Source organism: Pollicipes pollicipes, unplaced genomic scaffold, assembly GCF_011947565.3.
Source record: "Pollicipes pollicipes isolate AB1234 unplaced genomic scaffold, Ppol_2.1 Scaffold_6686;HRSCAF=7923_pilon_pilon_pilon, whole genome shotgun sequence".
NCBI classification, from domain to species: Eukaryota; Metazoa; Arthropoda; class Thecostraca; order Pollicipedomorpha; family Pollicipedidae; genus Pollicipes; species Pollicipes pollicipes.
In genome coordinates this window covers 12,780,055-12,798,848 of record NW_023596921.1, presented here as the reverse complement: position 1 = coordinate 12,798,848, position 18,794 = coordinate 12,780,055, and the positions used below count along the sequence as shown (strand labels likewise).

The window sequence follows — 18,794 nt, the reverse complement described above, 5'->3', positions numbered from 1 at the left end:
TGGCTGGCGGGTCCGCAGCCACTGTGTCGCTGGGATAAGTTAAAACAGCTGTCCTCTTGATGGAATCGGGGCGGATTATGTGGTCCTTGCTGATATTCGTCACGTGACACCATAGCTATGCAACATAACTGTTGCTTTTCCTGCGACCAAACCCTTTGCTGTAAGCGTTCTCGGCTGCGGCAACCAGCTCCGGCATCAGCTGACGGACGCGTCCGCCGCTGCCCGCAGCCAGGTGCGGCTGGACCCGGTGCTGGCGTCGAGCCTGACGGGGGGCCGACCACGGCTCCCTGGCGGCGCTGCGCTGGGACGAGCTGCACCCGCTCCTGCAGCTCGTCTCCCGGCCACCTTGGTTCTGTTCCGCCCAGCCGCCGCTGTGTCAGAAGGGCGCCGTGCCCACCGCGTCGAGCTCAACACCGCCACACGCTCCGGCAACAGAAGGTGGGACGCGTGCTGGGCCCTGCCGATCTGTGTTTGCCTTCCGGCGCGCAGCCACACCGGCCTCCGGCCCCTGCGGCGAATGCTGGCGTGGGCCTGGCTTTACACCTATTGTAGCCGTGATGTAGCATGCATGTCCACAAATAATGGCGTAAGACAGGTTGCCGATGTGTAATCCTTGGATGCGTTCACAGCTGTGTTAGACGCCGTTTGTTGACGATGCGTTACCTAGTACAGTATCACATTGCGACGGTGCCAAATCTGCCGGGCTTGGCTGGCCCTTGCCTGTACATCCGCCCGCGGTTTTTTGTCAGATCACGGCCATGCTGACCCCGTCCGTGTTGTCTCGCACGAGTTGGATGCGCGTCTCGCTGCTTGTTGTCGAATCCTACGGCGCTGAACCTGCCAGCGTGCCCAGGCGCTCGTCAACGCGGCGTCTGGGGTCAGAGGACAGCGCGTTGCTGAGGATGATGGTGAAATTCGTTAGAGTTCAAACCAGCTTGCAAGTTACGTCATTTCACGCAGCGTTAGGATCAATGCTATTTTATCTCAAGCGTGAGGAGGGAGCAGCTGTCCCCTCTGCCCCCCCCCCCCCCCGTCGGTCGGCGCTGACCGCCGTCTGCCTCACGTGCGTCTCCGTCGGCCCGTGCGTCAGATCACCATGGTGCTGAACCTGCCCGTTCGGGATCGACCCGGCCGAGTTCGCGCACCGCTGCCAGGTGGGCGTGGCGGCCAGTACCAGCGTCGGCGAGGCGCCCAACCGGCCGCCCGGCACCAGCCAGGTCATGGTGCAGGGCAACCAGATCCGCTTCATCGGCAAACTGCTGCAGGGTGAGGACGGATGGCCGCCCGTCCGGACGCGCTCGGGGGCGCGTTAGCGTTGTGTGTATGATGCGTCTCGTTCACGCTCTCGGCACGTTGCAAAGCACCACATCCCAGTGGGAGGTTCGGTGTTTTTTCGCACGCGCGTCACATTTGCGTCGCGCCGCCGTTCGCCGCCGGCTGCACATTACAACTTGTGAAACGGTCTCTATCGTTCTCACAAGATGACAGTACTAAAAGGCCTTGACGGGGAACGCAGCAGACACTGCTTATGGGGATCGGGACTGCTTTCCAGGGGCGCGCGCTTATCGCGCGCTTTGGTGACTGCAGTGTGGTAACCGCACCTCAGCGACGCGGAATGATGTGGCGTGCAACGTCCTATTTTACCCATGCCAGGGATAAACGCGCTCAGCCAGAACGTACTCCCTCAACGCATGTTGTAGAAGTGTCAGTTGGGTCGGGTCGGGCCGCTGACAAGGCTCCGCGCAGTCCGTCTGATCTTGGCCGGGTGGGATCACCTTGAGACAATAAGAGTCGCCAGAGATCAATGAATAATCGGGCGTCTGAGCGCGTTCCGACGACTCGGTTGCGTGCTGGCCCCTTGTTGTGCGGCCGGGCCACAGTACTGAATTTCCTCCCATCTGTGGATGTCCTTCATCAGCGCCTGATCCCGGCAGAGCCTCTGTCGTCTTCCCATGCCAGTGGTGTTGCCCAACCATATGTTATTCGCTGGCTGGAAAAACAACACCGCCCTTTCTGTGTTGTTTATTGCGTCGCGACGGTTGCATTTGAAAAGGATTGCGGTGCCTTCGTAGGGGTGCCCCGTTATGTGGACACACCCCTATATTAAGCAATTTGTGTGGCAACTCAACGCTAAGTGTAATCATTTGAATTTCGATAGATTACGAGAAAACAACGGGATTGGTGTGTCTAAAGGGAAAATGTTCTCTGTCCTTTCAGAAGACTACAAGGTTCCCAAGAAGTACATCAAAGGCCTGGAGAAGGCTCCGAAGAAGTGATGGTTATTTTTTGGTGTTGTCTTTGTGATATCGTGTTCATCTTGAACCGTGTGTTGCTGACACTTTGTTTTTGATAACAGAGACATGACGGTGTGGGGCAAGAAATAATGTCATCGATTTCCGTGAAAGGCCTTATTTGCGACAGACAAACTGTACCGTAAAAGAATTGTGGAAGGCATAGCCACTGCCGAGATCATGATGGCCACAAGCATCTTTTGCCTGGCGTGTTCAAAGCAGATCAGGTTCAGAATTGTTACAAACCACTTTACGGAGTGGTGCGATGCCGGTAAAAAACTGGTTTCGTTCATGAGCTCAAGTAACTTAAACTGCTGGCAAACGAAGCCACTCAGCAGCTGTCATCTTGTCACCCCGCGTGACGTCACACTGTCACCAACGGCCAGCTTCAGCACCGCCTCTCCATCCTCCGGCTCTGGTCCGCTGACGGGACCGGCGAGGGGGGGGGGGGGGCGGCGGCCTTCCTTGCCGCGTCAGCTGGCACTAACGGCGGAAGGGCGTCGTCGCGCGACACCGAACGATCGAACGTCGGCCTGGACGACCTTCGACACGGAGCCGTGCGGGGCCCGATGATGCGGAGCCCGTGGCTGACTCGGGGTCATCACACCGCTATTTCTGGTGGTCAGATACCCGTTCGCACTGTGTACCTCCGTGGTACGGATGCCGCGCAGAGTGGGGCCAGTGAAAGGTGGAAATGCGACTGGAGTATCTATGGTTTTATTGGTACAAGTAAATCTTCCGAATATAAACAAATGTGACGACTTTCGTCGAACGGCGCTCCTATCGAACATGCACCAACTCAATTCTGCGATGGCAATACAACAACGGTAATGTATCGAGAAAACGGTCCTCACGCCTCCGATGGCATTCCAAACAACGGTAATCTACCGGGAAAACACTCACCCCTTGCCACCGTCCGCGCATCCGCGGCTAAACAACTCAGTTTAACGGTCAGGAGCCGGACGCCTGGCGTCGCAACTGCGCCCAGACAAGCGCGCACAGATCCTCGCGGCGGGGAAGGGCGGGGCTGGTCGGCTCGACCTACCCTGATGACGGACAGTCGCCGGCCGCAACGAGCCGCGCGGCGGCGGCGACACAACAGCACACCTATGGCATCTTCGCAAGCTACAGTGGGCGTCGCGCGAGAGGAGCGCGCAGGCGCCGGAAGCGAGAAACTCCGAGCGATGCGGTTGACAGCGTTCGGGCCGTGCGCGACGCGTATTGCACTCGCATTGCATTGCATTGCATCGCGTCGCCCCACACTGCACCGCACCGCATCGCACCGCATCGCTCCGTGGTCGGCATCGCTATCACGGCGGCGCGTCCAGAACTGGAACTGCACGAGAGCTGTCTCCTTCGCCGCCATCGACGGACAGGGAGGCTCCGGCTCATCAAAGCGACCCAGCCGGTCGACCGGTTCTCCTCTCGTCGTGCGTCCGCCAGACGGCTGCTGGCGCGGTGCCGAGATTGGCGGCCGGCTCGGGCGGCCCCACTCAGCTTGTCCAGTGGACCAGTGTCCAACCGGGCGGCCCGCTGCCGATGGGCGGCGGCCGGCTCGGGCGGCTCCCCTCAGCCTGTTCAGCGGACCGATGTCCAGCCGGGCGGCCCGCTGCCGATGGGCGGCGCCTCAGCCGTTGGAGGGCACCTGACAGCGGGAGCGGGGCGTGGCCCGCAGCCGGAGGAACATCTCGGTGGTGTCGCCGCCGCCGGTGGCCAGCGAGCCGGGCAGGCTGGCCGACTGGCACGGGTCGTGCCGGCTCAGGAAGTGCTCCAGCGTGTCCCAACCGCCGCCCACGCGCACCATCACGTGACGTCCCTTCAGCAGCTGGAGGCACACGCGCGGACGCGGTCAACTGGCGTGGCGTGACGGCTCGCGACACGTTCGTCCACAACGGGACGAGTGGAAGTCGCGAGGAATTTCCACTTGTACAGGTCTAGTTTGTGAACTGAGATTGGGGATACACCGGCAGCAGTTACTACGCTTAACCCAAGGCATCGGCGAATCGACATTCGTTTCAAAATGCGTGGACATTTGTGTTACATATCTGTGGGCATAGTCATGAGCACGGAACCTTCGCACGCTGTCCTATCTGCGGCCCGACCCGAGCCGTGTTGCGGCACCGGCGTCCTCCGCCTCGCGCTCGCCGCCTCCGGTGACCCCCACTCACCCGTATGAAGACGGTGCGCCCCGCCACGTTGTACTGGCCCTCCGCCACACGGCGAAGCTGCACGTCCGACATGCAGTTGCTGCGGCACTTGCAGCCGGCCGCCGACTCCTCCACCATCTGCTGCACCTGCGGAGAGGGGGGAAGGCGTCACCGCTGGAGGGTCAGGCGGGGCGGAGAGCGACCGTCGCTGCCCACCTTCTTGACGCCAATCCCGGGGGATACCTTAATGATTCAGTTTCATATATTCGGTAGGATTCAGTTCTGCAAGCGTTAAAACAATGGTGTGGGCCCTGTGCTATCATGACAGGAGCGGTGTTCGTCACAGGTTCTGGGGTTTTCTGTGCTCGAGGAATGTGGCACCCCAACGCATCAGATGCTAAACGACCCTATTTTGTGGTTGATTTTACACGCCGTCTTGACTAGCGGGCTGTTCTCTTAACCTTCGCCCTGATAGGAGGGGGGGGGGGGGGGCATGCGATTTCGAATACCTCCTCTCCGGCATGTTGCGCTATCGGGCCCAAATTTTCGGTAACCTATGGAGCACCCATCGCGCGTGATTGGACACGAAGAACGTGTTCCCAAGGTTTCTGGTTTCGGACCTGTGGCGGTTTTTGAGGAAAACCATGGCGATCTACGGCCGACGCGGGCGGCGGGTGGCAACCGACGGTGCCGCGGAACGCACGCGCCGCGGGCTGACATTGTTACATTAACGAATTCATATTTCATAAATTTGTTCTCAAAACACGTCAAAATATGCACCAATGTACTCAGAGCTGGACAAGGAATACGTCTGTTTCGGTTTTATATCGCCACGGGACATTTTCTGGTATTTGTGTTAAGTGGAAAAAGTGAGATTTTCTGAAACATTTGACCTTCAGCCTGGCATAATGGGGTCCGTTTTGACCTAACAACATGCAAACTTGTAGAGAGCGTTAAATCTAGTTGAGACCAATCCACTAGTGTTTTTTGTTTTGTTTTGCTAAGCTCTATCTTTATTAGTTCGGAAACGCCGGGAGAGTCACCTTGATCCCCTCTCATATCAGTCAGCGCCATGAAAAACGGCGAATCTGGGCGAGGGTTAAGATAGGTGTACTAAGTGACCTTTTCGTGCCTTTCTACGTAGTATTTATCCTAAAACGGTGTATTGATCAGCCTTCTCGTACCTTTTTGTCCAGCAGGCTGTTCTCGCCGCTGGAGGGATGGGTGGGTGTTCGGCAGGTGGGGGTGCTCGCCACGGAGCTGGCCGGCGTCGATGGGCGGTGTGTCGCCTGGGGTCGCCGCGATGTGGCCACCTCCAGCTGGTGCAGCCGCTCCCAGCAGCTGCTGCGTCCGCTCCTCCGTCTGCAGGGCCGGGCACGAGTGTCGGCGCGTGCGTAGGACGCCGTCGCGCGCAGTGACCACGGCTACTAGTTAACTTGTCCGACTCAGATCTCTACGCAGCCGTGGCAATAACCTAGCTAAATATGTGTAGCTTCGGTGTGTTTTTGCTTAATCCTCACCTTGACGTTCAGAACAAACTTCCCCATCGAAACATTTTACCTCAACACGCACCCACGTTCCTGTTTTGGTAGCGGCACGCGACCTGCCACATTCCTGAGCAGCATTCTAATCTCACGCCACCCTCAATTTACCTGATTGTCCAACGCCTGAGTAACACAGCTGTGATCCGTCCCGGCTGTCGACCATTTCCCTCACGTCGCCCTGTGACCCTGACGTCGCGTCCTGTCAGCACCGGCGCTCGACTCCCGGTCCGGGGGCGGCTCGTTACCGGCGACCCCGCTCCGCACATCGACCGCCGCCGCTGCAGCGCTCACCGTCAGCACCTCGCCGCCGCCGCCGCCGCCGCCGCCGCCGCCGCCGCAGCTGCCGCTCGCCTGCAGCGCCATCTTGACGCGCACCAGGTGGGCGCGGCCGCCCTGGGGCCGTGGGGATGCGCGAGGGCGTGCTGGCCGCCGACAGCCCGCCAGCCACGGACAGCCGCGGCGTCGAGCGGTGGTGGGAAGGTGACGTCAGCGCCGACGCCGGCATCGACGACGTGCTGCCGGTGAGGGGGTGGGGTCAGAGAGCGCTGGGGAGGGGAGAGAGGGGGGGGGGGGGGGGCATCGAACCGGGCCCGGCGAAGGCCCGAGGGCGAGGACAGGTATGCAGCCATGATTAGCCTCCACCCCCTGTCTGATACGAACTCTGTCGTCAGCATTCCTTGCAGTTGGCTCCTGGTCTTTATTGTAGCTTATGTACTGCTTAATGCTTTTAAATTTCGACGAAACGAGTAATTCACACATGCAGACGCTATTATATGCGATATTTGCGTCATGCGTAGGCCGCTACTACTTTCTGCTACATTTTGACTGTTTCTTAACAGCTGGACTGTAATTTATGCTGCCTGTTCCGTGCCCACAAACGGCGCCTTTTCCGTTCTTTTGTCGTGTTTTTGACTGCGTTCCGTTCTTTTTGCCAGTGTTCTAGCCTGACCTTGACGCACTACAGCCCTAAACTCTCCAATTACACCTCTAACAATCAAAACTCCTCAAGCCCCGTCCTATCGGCTCCGCCCGTCTGCCGGAGGCCGCCGCGGCTGCGTCGAGACGTACCCGGCGCGCCGCACGCCGCTGCGCCGCCGCCGCACTGGGATCAGCGAGGAGGGGCGCGGCGAGCGCGCGTCGGCCACGTCACGCTCGGCGCTGCGCTCGCGCTCCTGCGCCGTGTCCGAGTAGCCCGAGTCGCTGCCGTCGCGCGCGGCCGCCAGCCGCTCCTGCTCATCGATCTCCTGCTCCAGCTGCACGAGCACGGGCGGCTCGATGTAGCGGCTGCTGCGGCGGCCCAGCTCCAGCAGACACAGCAGCACGCCGCGCGGCTGCGTGTGCAGCACTGCCGGCGGGAATGGCGGTCACTGGACGGTCACTGGCCGTTCACTGAACAAGGTGCCACACAACACTCACGCGGTACAGATGCATGTAGCTGTCACTGGGCGCGGTGGTCATTTGATGCGGCAACATACAGCGGTGACTGGGTACGGCGGTCACTGGTCACGGCGGTTACAAGACAGTCATAGGGTACGACAGTTACTTGTCAAGGTAGCATACAGCGGCCATTGGGTACGGTGGCCACCGCGTAGGGAGGCACGTAACATTCACTGGATGTGGCAGTCACAGGACGCGGTTGCATTCAGCGGCTTCAGCGTGCGGTGGACGGTGGTCACTGCGGGCCGTGGCCACCGGACATAGACACAGCAGCACAGGGCAGTCACTGGACACAGGCACAGCAGCACGCCGGGCGGCTGTCTGGACACCGTTCCCAGGCGTGGCGGTTATGAACATCTCCGTCACTGGAGGGTGCTGGTCGCACTCGCGCACAGTCGTCACTGAACATGGTGGCACACGGCGGTTACCAGGCACAGCACGAATACCGGAACCCCACTCAGTTCCTACACAACAGGCTCTCAGAAGCTATCAGAGCCACAGCACGCCACTTGTCAATCGAAGCTTTTCGGCTTATCGCGGGCGAGGGTTGCCGCGACGACGCGACCGATCTCTTATCAACAAACAGCGGATCCCCGGCGCGTTACGCTGTTGGTCGCTTCGCCGACACCCCTGCAGTGCGGCGCACATCCCTGACGCGCGAGATCATCCCACGCAGAAGACACGTCGCTGAGCACCCGCATCCACAATCTCTGTCTACGGATAAGACGGGGCATCCCTCACATTTATGGCACGTCATTCGTCATGAGCAAGGATCTGGCGCGTTTTCTCTCATTACGAGTGTAAATATACAACGCTGACCCCGGGCCCGAGCCATGTGGTTTGAAGATGCAGCTTGAAAACACACGTGATGCGGTTTGAATGCGCCGCGTTGAGCGCGCATGAAATGTCCTTATCTAGGTACGAATGTATCGACACTAATAAACCACTCGATATCCCCGCATATCACGAACTTTGACATGAAAGTACTGTCAGCTGTCCAGGCCCCCTGTTTTGCCCGGTCAAAGCCAAAAACCGTGCCTGGCCATCGTCTGTTTACGGCGCCTGGCCGGCTGGACATATGACTCAAAAGCGCCGTGTTTACCAAGCGGGAACAGGGTGACCCGTGAACCACATCGGCGTCCGGGAGTGCCGCCCCAGGCCGTCACCCGTCTGCAGCCGGCCGCCGCATCGGTGCCGGGAGCGCCGTCCCAGCCCGCCACCCGTCTGCAGCGGGCCACCTACCGAGTCCGTCCGTCTCGAACAGGAAGTTCTCCTGACAGCCGACCAGCCGGCAGAACTGCAGGAAATTGTAGACGTTGTCGCGCGCGAAGAATGAGCGCGAGCGCGCCCGGTCCCAGCAGCGGAACTTGAACGTTGGCGCCGGCATCTGCGGTGAGAGGAGAGGGGTCCCGCTCACGTTGGTGAGAGGAGAGGAGTCCCGCTCACGTTGGTGAGAGGAGAGGGGTCCCGCTCACGTTGTTGAGAGGAGAGGGGTACCGCTCACGTTGGTGAGAGGAGAGGGGTCTCGCTCACGTTGGTGAGAGGAGAGGGGTGCCGCTCACGTCGGTGAGGGAGAGGGGTTTCGCGCACGTTGGTGAGAAGAGAGCGGTCTCGCTACATCGATTAGGAGAGGGGCCCCGTTTACATCGGTGAGATCAAGCTGATTAACTTTCTCACACAACCACATTGAATCTAGATACCTCCTCTAAGCGAAAGGTCACTGATGTTCAATTAAGGTCAATGACATTGTTTGACCGTTATAAGGTCATGGTGACCCAAAATTCAAGGGGTTTGTTTTGATTTTTGCACTTGAAATAACGTCATTGAGTGCGCTAGGCGGCATGTTCTTAAAAAATGTTGACCTGGGTCGTTTTAGGTCAGTGGCCTACTCTGGCATTTAAAAAGCCCATGTAAGGTGTCTGTTGCAATCTCTGTAATAAATAAATTCAAAAAGAGCACCAAAAACTACCCTGTACAGCAGTGTCTCGAGTAGAAAACAGCTTGGTTTAGGCCTCGGCCTGACCTTCATACCTGACCCTGGGTCATTGGACTTTGTTGTAATCCTGAATTCAAATGTTTTATTGACTACGAAACTGTCTCAGAGATGTGTGGTTTTGCCAAGCACTTTGTTGTCGTATCAACTTAAAGAATTCCTAGAAATTCCCTTCACTGACAGCCACGGACTGACTTTGACTTGTAACAGGTCAGCATCCTACCCAGTGACAGCTATACTTTGGCATAGCAAACGACCCGCTATTCAACTGCCTACAGCTATGCAAATTTTGATGCGGCTACGCCACGTCGTTCGTAAATTATTCTGGAAAAAACCTTTGGGGGTTAAATGGGCCTCACCCGAGCGCGTGCCTAACCTCTCGTCGGAACAATGCAGGTATCAGACGGCTCCCTGAAATATTCGCCGAAAGTTGCAGTTACTGGTGACTCAGTTGAGCCCAGTATCCCACGGTCCGCCGGGGAACATTGAGTGCCCGTGCGGGCGTGAAGTGTGACCATCGTTGGGAGAGCTGCCAGATGAGGCCGTCTCCCAGGGCCAACCGCGTCCCAACTTTCGATCATGAATAAGCAAACTCCAGTCGTCCATCCGGTTGGGGGTAACCTCCAGTCTAAAACAAATTCATTGCTTGCATCTGGTACCAGCGGTCACTTGGCCTACTTCACCCGGTTACACAAGACAGCTTTCACCGTGTGATTCAACGATAAGTTTGTCTTTCAAGACTACTGTAGGAACACCAGACGGGATGGGGAGGGCGATACTTTTTCTTCTTTCGAAAGTCGCAAAAGCCCTTTGGCACAAGGTCGCACTAATCAGCCCGGAAAGGAAGTTCCTGAATGCCTTTACAATCTGCTGCTGAAACCTCCGTCGCCGGTGCTGCAGCATGATAAGCGACGCCGCCGGCGTGGCGCCGGCCCTGGGAGGTGGATGGGGGGGGGGGGGGGGGGGGACACCACCCGCCGAGTCCCGAGTCTCAGCGGGTCAGCGCCGGGCCACCCCCATCAGCCGGCCCCCGTCACTGCTGACGGGAGAACCCATTCTATAGTTGGGCTCGCGGTGGGGCTGACCCGCGATGAGCAAGCTAATGAAGACCGTTAAATGGCGCCGAATCTGGCGCTCGTGGGCAAGTCGACACGGTGCCTCCAGCGGAGCGATGGACTGAATGGGAAGTGGGGTGATGACGTTATATACGCATATGCTGAATGTTTCTGTTCGTGTCAGCCGGTTAGACGCCTTTTGACCTGTGCAAAGTAGGAGAATTTCGGTCACTTCGTCGCTACGTTGCCACAATGGACAATTGTCTAACACTAGAAACGGCCTGGAAGATTTGGTAGAATGCTTCGGCGATCATATTGATGATATTGGTGACTTCAGGTACCCGGGCGGAAATAAACGCCGCACTGACGTCCAAGTTTAAGGTATTCGTAGGCCACAAATGACTGTGGTTGCCATCCCCCGTGGAACTGCGTACCATCGGCCACGCACGACTGTGGCGACCACACATTCACCTGGCCTTCCGTACACCCGTGGAAAGCGAGATAACAACGTAAGAAATCACGCTAATGACCGCGTTACTGGCATCGACAAATGAGCCTGTCTATGTCTCCGTCAGCGGCGCCCGGACTGTGCTCACCGCCAGCGTGTGCGTGCGAGCCGCCTGGTCGGCGATGATCTTGGCCAGGCGGCACAGCAGCAGACCGTTGTCCAGCACGGCCATGTAGTTGTTGACATCGATGTGGTCGGTGCCTGGAGGCAGAACGGGTTGTGCGGGTCACTGACTGGGGTCAGGGTCACCGGGGTCGCTCGGGCCACTCGGGTCACTCGCTCGACTGGCGGCGACACGGGCGGCCGTCGGGGCGACCTTTGGTGGCGCGGGCTCTCTCATCCCAACGGCAATTCTTCCTCACCCATCACAATCACCGGGCGCGGGCCGGCGGAGCGGCCGCGGAGAAAGCCGTGGGCTGGCGCCGCCCGCCGGCCGGTCCGGTGTCACCCCGGCGCTCTTCCGGGCGACATCGGTGGGTGGCCCGTTTGGAGCGGTGACCGCACGACCCGACCGGCCGGCCAGCCGGCCGACCACCCGGGCACCCTTGCGGTATTGTACAGGTATAGCACACGCTGCATAGTTATTATTTCTGACAGCAGTGAACACACAAGGCAGCGTAGCGTCATGATCGCCTGACTTGGCTGTTGCCGGGGAAAATATGTGCTTCATCTCAGCAACGGTGATCGCGTTCTCAGTATCCAAAATTGATTGGCAAGCTTGGCTGCAGCCACCAGCGCCGCTGCAGCCTTCACCGCTCTGTACCAAAGCTCGGTACGTGACCCGCGTGACCAGGAAATACTGCGTCTACGCCTGATGTGCAGCCGACCTCCGCCGGCGATGGTCCGTAAGGTTGCACGGTCTGGGTCAGGAAGCGAGTCGCGGTGGGAATCTTCCCGTCCTGGTGCAAGGTATAGGGCACAGCGTGACACGGCCATAAGCACGGAAGTCTTGTTCCCAAGGACACAATCTGGATAAATCACAGACAAGGTTAATTGGAAGCTCTTGATCACGACTTGCCGTACTTTGCTTTAATGTGCCGAAGCGTTTAGTTACACCTGTTTTGTCTGAATTGAAAACAGCACCGCACGGGACATCACAATTACTTTCCGATTCTGGAAACCCGTCCGTTATGGACCGTGCTTTGAATAATCGACTGAAATGACACAAGGAGCGGGTTTTCGTCGTCGAAGAACACAGTGGATTCGCTAGGAATCGGTGGCCAGACAGAACAAAGACGTTTTTGTACGAGTTTTTCATCCGCTCGCTATGTGTCTCATGTTAGCACCAGATGTGGAGTACCCATTTGATAGCGCCACATAACGGAGCGCTCCATTTCCAAATTTCGCGGCACACATCGAGAACGATAACGTGTGTCGTATTCAAAGGGGATGTTTCACATTTGAGGATACTGAAGCTAGCATCAGACATGATGAAATGAGCTCACTTGTAACTTTTGACATACTTTTTAATGCTGTATTCCACATTTGTATGGGGTTTTCAGCTGAAAAAGCCATCCTGAAAATTATTCGGTGCCATTTACAGCCCTGCCCCCCCCCCCCTCCCTTCTCCCTACTACCTAAACCTATCTGGTCTCTGAGCTATACGCCCGCGCAAATGGGAGACAATTTCGGGGAGACTATTTCAAGGCCATCCAGGCATCCATGACGCCATAATAACGTCAATGAAATCTTGTCATGTCATGAGTCATGTGGTGATCAACGCTAAGAAAAACATAGTTGTCGATTTGTTCAAAGCTGACCGTTGTAAGCACGATTTCCAGATATAACGGCCATCAATTGGCTCTCATTCAATGCTGTGCAAGGTAATACAACGAAACCACAAAATGAGGCATGGAGGAGCATATTTACTAAACAGAGAAACTGTGTTGCCTGGAGGAGTCTTTTTCAATGAGAATTATACCAGCAGTTATAAGTGAGCTCATTTCATCATATCTGATGCTTGTTTCAATATGATAACATGTGCAACGTTTCCTTTGAGAGGAAAAGCCTGCCCTAAGCAGTACGACGTCAGTGTTAAGTAAATATGCTTCTCAGTACCTGCATCTTTGATTACGACAACGTACCTTGTATGACATTGAGAACCAACTGACGGTCGTTATATCACGAAATCTTGCTCACGAACGCCAGATGCGAACGAACCCATAATAATATTTTCCATGGCCTAGATCGCCGCGTGGCTTATGGAATGGCAGGATGTGAATGACGTTATTATAGCGTCATGGATGCCTGGGTGACCTTAAAATTGTCTGCCCGAAAAAGTCTGCACATCTTCGTGGGCGTGTAGCTCAGAACTCAAGAGGTTTCGGTCTAAAGAAGGGCAGGACTGTGAACCGACTGAATGATCCTCAAGATGGCTGTGCTGTTTCAAAACCCCATACAAATATGGAAGGAAGAGTCCCACCTTTGAGCATATTTCAAGAGCATGCTCTAGTAAAACTTCAGAACTAGTTACATCTTAGAGATAATACCACCGAATAGTGTCGTTGCAGCGCCGTCAAACATGATAAGGATGTCACTTTTAATTATTTTAAAGTCCAAATTGCACTGACAACGCTTTGCAACAGCACTACGTTTCTTCTCTGCAGTCGCGATCACCGCCGTCATGACACCGCCGTGCGCACCTCTACAGGTGGTAATAACAGAACGTCTGTGATTGATCCAGCGGGCGGCAAGAGCCTGTTCCCGAGACAAGCACTGGCTGAAGTTTGAATCAGTGCGTCACATGACTCATACTCTCGTTCTCAAGGCCATAGGGCACCTCGAACAAAGTCACAGTGGTAAACGCCACACGGGAGAATTCAAAGCCGTAGCATAAAAGTTTCGCTGAAATCGCGGGATAAGAGCTTCATGTTCGCATACATTTTTTGTCTGAACAGAATGTACCGAGCTTTCGCAACATTTAATACGCAAACACTTTGACACGCGTGTTGCAAACATGACAGAACACGCATGTTAGAACAAGAAAGGCAAATTAAATGTATTACTTGAACAGCGGCGGGCGGGTGGTCAAATGTTATTTCTCCTGCAGGGTCAGCTACTTCAAATAGAAATGTTGAGCTATTCAGAAAGACTTCCAAAAAAACTGGCATTACGGATCAACTTGCACGAGTCTGATGTACCAATTAGTGTAAAGTATAAAAAGGAGGGATATTCTCTTTTAAGGTACGCTTTAGTGTACCAATTCCTAAGCATTCACAAAATCACACAGTCATTCTCCATGGCGAACGTATGCATACAAACACACGAGTACGAAACCAACGGGGCGAATTCTTGAGACGTTGGCCAATGCTGGTATTCTCCAAACAGTTCGAAGCGTATCCAGCGCTCGCCACTGGTGAAGACCCTAAATGTACCTTAAAGGCCAGGAAAACGTAAATAAGGCCTAGATAAAACAACCGCTACCACAATAAAACACGGATCCTTTCATTTCCAGAGCACGTGAGTATTCATCCATGACGACCGTGAACGCGGCTGCCGTCCTACGCAGCTACAGCTGTCTTCTGGGCGAGTCCTGGATTAATAGCTCCGAAGCGACTAGTCCACGCGTCCCATGCGACAACATGTCGGAGCGGTGGGCCCATCGAGATCAGACTGTCATCCATCAGAGCGAGCCGAACAAGACCGAATGAAAGCAGAGCGAAACAGGAGCGCCTTTAACGCCCCGGTGAGGAACGCACGAGAGACCGTGCCCTCCGTAGAGCGAGCACAGAAGTCAAAACGGATCGTCATCCCGCGCATGAGAGCCACGTTTCCGATACATTGCGAACGCACCCGACCGGGGGCTCCTGCGGCTGTCAGCGGTCTCCTCCGAGCCGGAGCGCTGGCCTAATTACGGCCGCGTGAGGAGCGCACGCGCGGCCGCGCTGAACGCGCCCCGAGCGCCTCCAATCGCGCCCTCCTGACCTGACCCGGCGCCTCCCCGATGCGCGCCCGCGGCGCCAAACGTGGCATCGTGGTTAGGTGAGGCGCGGCCGCCCGGGTCGGCCCAGGGCCGGCGGCGGCACGCCCTCGGCCCAGCCGCCCGTGGGTGGACACCGAGGCTCGTGTTGCGTGCGTCACGTGATGTTTAGAAACCCGCCGGCGACCGCCGCTCCTCGGGTACGGTGGTTTCCAAACGTTGTAGAAATCCCTCGGAACGCGCGCCGTTCGGTTGACCGCAGTGGACGTGCGGTCGCCGAGGCGACTGCCTTGCTGGAACGAGCGGCCGGCGCGACCAGGTGCGACACACGCACACGCACGCACGCACGCACGCACACATGCACGCACCCACACACCACACATACACGTGACTGGAAGGGCGACGCCTCGCCGCCATGGGCCAAGAAAAACAATTCTGAGCTGGAAAATCGCACTTCCCACTTACCATTTCAGGCTGTCATAATTAAGTTGCAGAGCGCAATTTCGGCCAGCCACGATGGCATGCCACGCAAAGCATTTCTTTCGGAAACGGCTATGCCTTGTGCGATGTCGGCCTTCTAATTCCACCCAGGGATGCAGGTTGTACGCCCGAGCCCTCGTTACGGCTGCAGGTATCGACCCGCCGCTCTCGACCCGCTGAGGACCAGCCGTCTCCATCCGACGGCCCATTTTATTCAGGCTGTTTGGGCCCGCTCCGAATGAGACCTCAGAACGAGAGCGTACCCGGCCGGCGGCGACAGCCGTGATTTACACCCTCCCCAGACACGCCCCGGGCTTGATTAGTCACGCGCAGGTAACGGTCGCAGCGTGAGACGAAACCGAACACACTGACGCCTGTCCCGAAAACATGCTCGACAACTTACTACCAGCTGTTACATCCTCTTGTCTTTGTAAAGCTGGGTGTCGACGAAAGATGGGTGGCCGTGGTCGGGTGGTGGTTGGGGCGCAAGACTATGGACCCGTCGGTTTTGGGTTCGAGTCCCTGCCACGATACCACAGCATCACACGAGATACCTTATAAAGACATCTGTCTCGAAAGGGCCCGGGCAGTCGTAGAGACATTTAGTCTCATCCATAGATAAAATATATGGCGAAAGATGTGAAATTGTAGTTTACAGAGACCTGCAATTATTCCTCTGGCTTTGTTTGGAACGGCATGCTTGTAATTATACCAAGTCCAAACATCCTACGTATCACATTTTGCCAATGTTATCCGCACACAAACTGTATTTCTTAAACATCGCAATGGACTACATAGAACGGACAAGATGGTCTATCTGTGATGTTATCCCGGGACAGTGTTGTAAACGTGACCCAGCCCCGAGGTAAAGTGACGTTAAAGTAATTGATCCTACCAATGTATCTTTTCATCTGGTCTTCCTACGAGTCCACAATGATGATTCCACAAACGGCTTTTCAACGCCAGAAAACTCCGAACCATGGAAAGATTGTCACCTTTGTGCTTGGCTTTCGGCCGTACTTGAAAGAGTTGATACCATTTCCGCACGCTCGTGACTCATAGGGCTCTCGCTACGGGCAAAACTACAGAATTATTAAAGTGCGAAGAGAATGCTTCTGACAACACCGAATAGTTCAACACAGTATGCGGCAGGTTCTTATTAATTTAACAAAAGCCGATGCTTTGCATTCTCCATTGAAACTTGACTTAGACGTTGCAACAGCCAGATACAAACACAGGGACAGGTCTGTTTGTCACGTTGCCGTTGTTAATCAGACCTCCCGACACCCTCTGCGGCTGATGCTACATGACGTCACCTACCCAGGTAGGAGGGACAGCCGCCCCGGTGAACTCGTGCCCTTGCTACCCCAGGTGTGCAGCCGGATTGGCACGTTGACTGGCAAGTCGCAGATGGCATTACCTCTTATGAAGCGTATAACCGTGAGGTTATTCCACGACCGTGAGTAACGGTCTGTGAGATACCACTGAACAATGCGGACCCTACCAAACGGTCCGATGGCCGCCCACAGTGGGTATTCTATACAGTTACAGACACGGAACCGCCGACGACAAAAGAGACACATCATTCTGAATCTGTTGCCGTCATCAACGTATTTTATTTTAGTGTTCCGTGTTTTGACACACGCACGGGTGACCGGTTAAATACCTCTCGATTGGGTGGGGAGTCCATTTGACCCCCTGAAAACTGAAAAGAAAGCTAGAGGCACCAAATGCCTAGGGTGGGATGACCTGCATCTGGACCCGCTTGTATCAAAATTTGAGGTTCGTAGCTCAAAATCTTCGGGTCAAATTAGGACAAACAAGGTCAAACTCCAGATTGGTGTCCAAAAGAGCCGCCAGACCACCTCTTGCGACGGCTTTCCACCTGGGTACCTGTTGTAAGCAAAAGGTCGCTGGTGTTCATTTAAGGTCGGTGACTTTTTATTTAGAAGGTTGTGATGACCAAAATCGTACAAGATGTATCAAATTTGTGCTTCGAATAAGTGTCAAGGATTACGTTAGGCAGTATGTCCATGAATACCAAGGTTGACGTGGGTCATTCTGGCGACCTTTTTCAGTTAAGAGGTCCATGGAAGATGTCTGTTACGGTCCCTGTTATTAATCTATTTGAAATGAGCACCAGAAACTACACGGTATAGGAAACTCTCGAATAAAGGCGGGTTGCTTTAAGCCTCCGTCTGACCTGATTACTGCCCTTCAGTCAACATTTTTTTTTTTGTAATCCGAAATTAAATTGTTCGATTGCTTATGAACTATCTCAGAGATGACAGAGATGACTAACACTCCGCATTCCATGGATACTGCCTTCGCTGACAGCCACGGTCTGGCTGTAAACTGTCATAGGTCAGTGACCTTGCATGGTTTATCTACATTTTTCGTATCAAAATATTTGCTATTTAATTGCCTACGTCTATGCAAAGTTTGGCGTGGCTACGCTGGCGTTCGGAAATTATTCTGTAAAAACGTTCGGAGCGGGAACTGCCACCCACCCTTGCGCATGTTAACGAAGAACATGTACCGCTTTCCAGTGCTGCAAAGTATCATTATGACGTATGTTAGTACTAATGCCACGATAAAGCCTAAGCGTAAATGTACCCTGAGCTGCAAGTTTTCTCATGTCAGGCACTGAATTGGGTAGCGTGTAATGAACTATGTTTGAGTACGATTTCATGCGATTATCCTGACGCTGGCATAAAATCCATTCTAGACACGTTTGTCAAGCACGCACGTGCCTTCAGATTGGCGCCTAGGCTTCAAGCTGGACACCAGCCATATCAACAGGAATAACATTCAGCACACCATTCAAACACGATATCGATGCTGACCCAATAACGACCGCATGCTACGACGTAGTTTAGCAGAAGAAATAGAGACATCTCATGCTGTTTCAGTCGTTGAGCGAGACGAATGAAGAAACCGTGTCTCGAACGCAATTCAGCACAGGAGCTTAACATTCAGTGGCGGCGCCTGATCTGGCGGCGTGCAAGGAGTCACGGCAATGAAAGTCGCACCAAATGTCACACCAGCGTCCAAGCGCCATGAAAAAGTCGTCGCAAGCTTCTAATTTCTAGCTCGGACAGCCGAGCCGCGTCCCACCGTCGGGCCATGCGCCGACTGGCGGCCGGCCGGCACGAGCTGGAGCGGCCTTTCTCCGCTGTTTGATCACCCAGACCCAATTAAAGCGATGATCGTCAGTGTGCCTCGTCATCTCCAGCGGGGCGTGCGGGTTTCGACCGGCCCGCTGCACATCACTGCAGATTCGACCCGCGCCGTCCGCGCCCATTGGTTACGCCATGTTTCACCTCCGCGCACTCTCAAACATTTATGGCGTCAAGCAGCTCGCTCAAGTCCAAACCGCCCGGCATCTAAATCAAGACAAAAGCTTCCGTCTGAAGACCA

General features: G+C 55.4%; 1 protein-coding gene across 1 annotated transcript in view; it reads right to left on the bottom strand.

Moving 5' to 3' along the window:
• Window positions 1-3,490: 3,490 nt before the first annotated feature.
• Window positions 3,491-18,794, bottom strand: part of LOC119107923 (growth arrest-specific protein 2) — a 33,712-nt gene continuing 18,408 nt past the window's right edge. The window contains exons 3-9 of the mRNA XM_037231516.1: window positions 11,064-11,176; window positions 8,662-8,806; window positions 7,125-7,327; window positions 6,338-6,375; window positions 5,623-5,800; window positions 4,460-4,585; window positions 3,491-4,116 (exon numbers count right to left, since the gene is read on the bottom strand). Coding sequence (XP_037087411.1) covers window positions 3,919-4,116; window positions 4,460-4,585; window positions 5,623-5,800; window positions 6,338-6,375; window positions 7,125-7,327; window positions 8,662-8,806; window positions 11,064-11,176 — 1,001 coding nt within the window. The 3' untranslated portion in view covers window positions 3,491-3,918. The remainder of the gene's footprint in view (window positions 4,117-4,459; window positions 4,586-5,622; window positions 5,801-6,337; window positions 6,376-7,124; window positions 7,328-8,661; window positions 8,807-11,063; window positions 11,177-18,794) is intronic.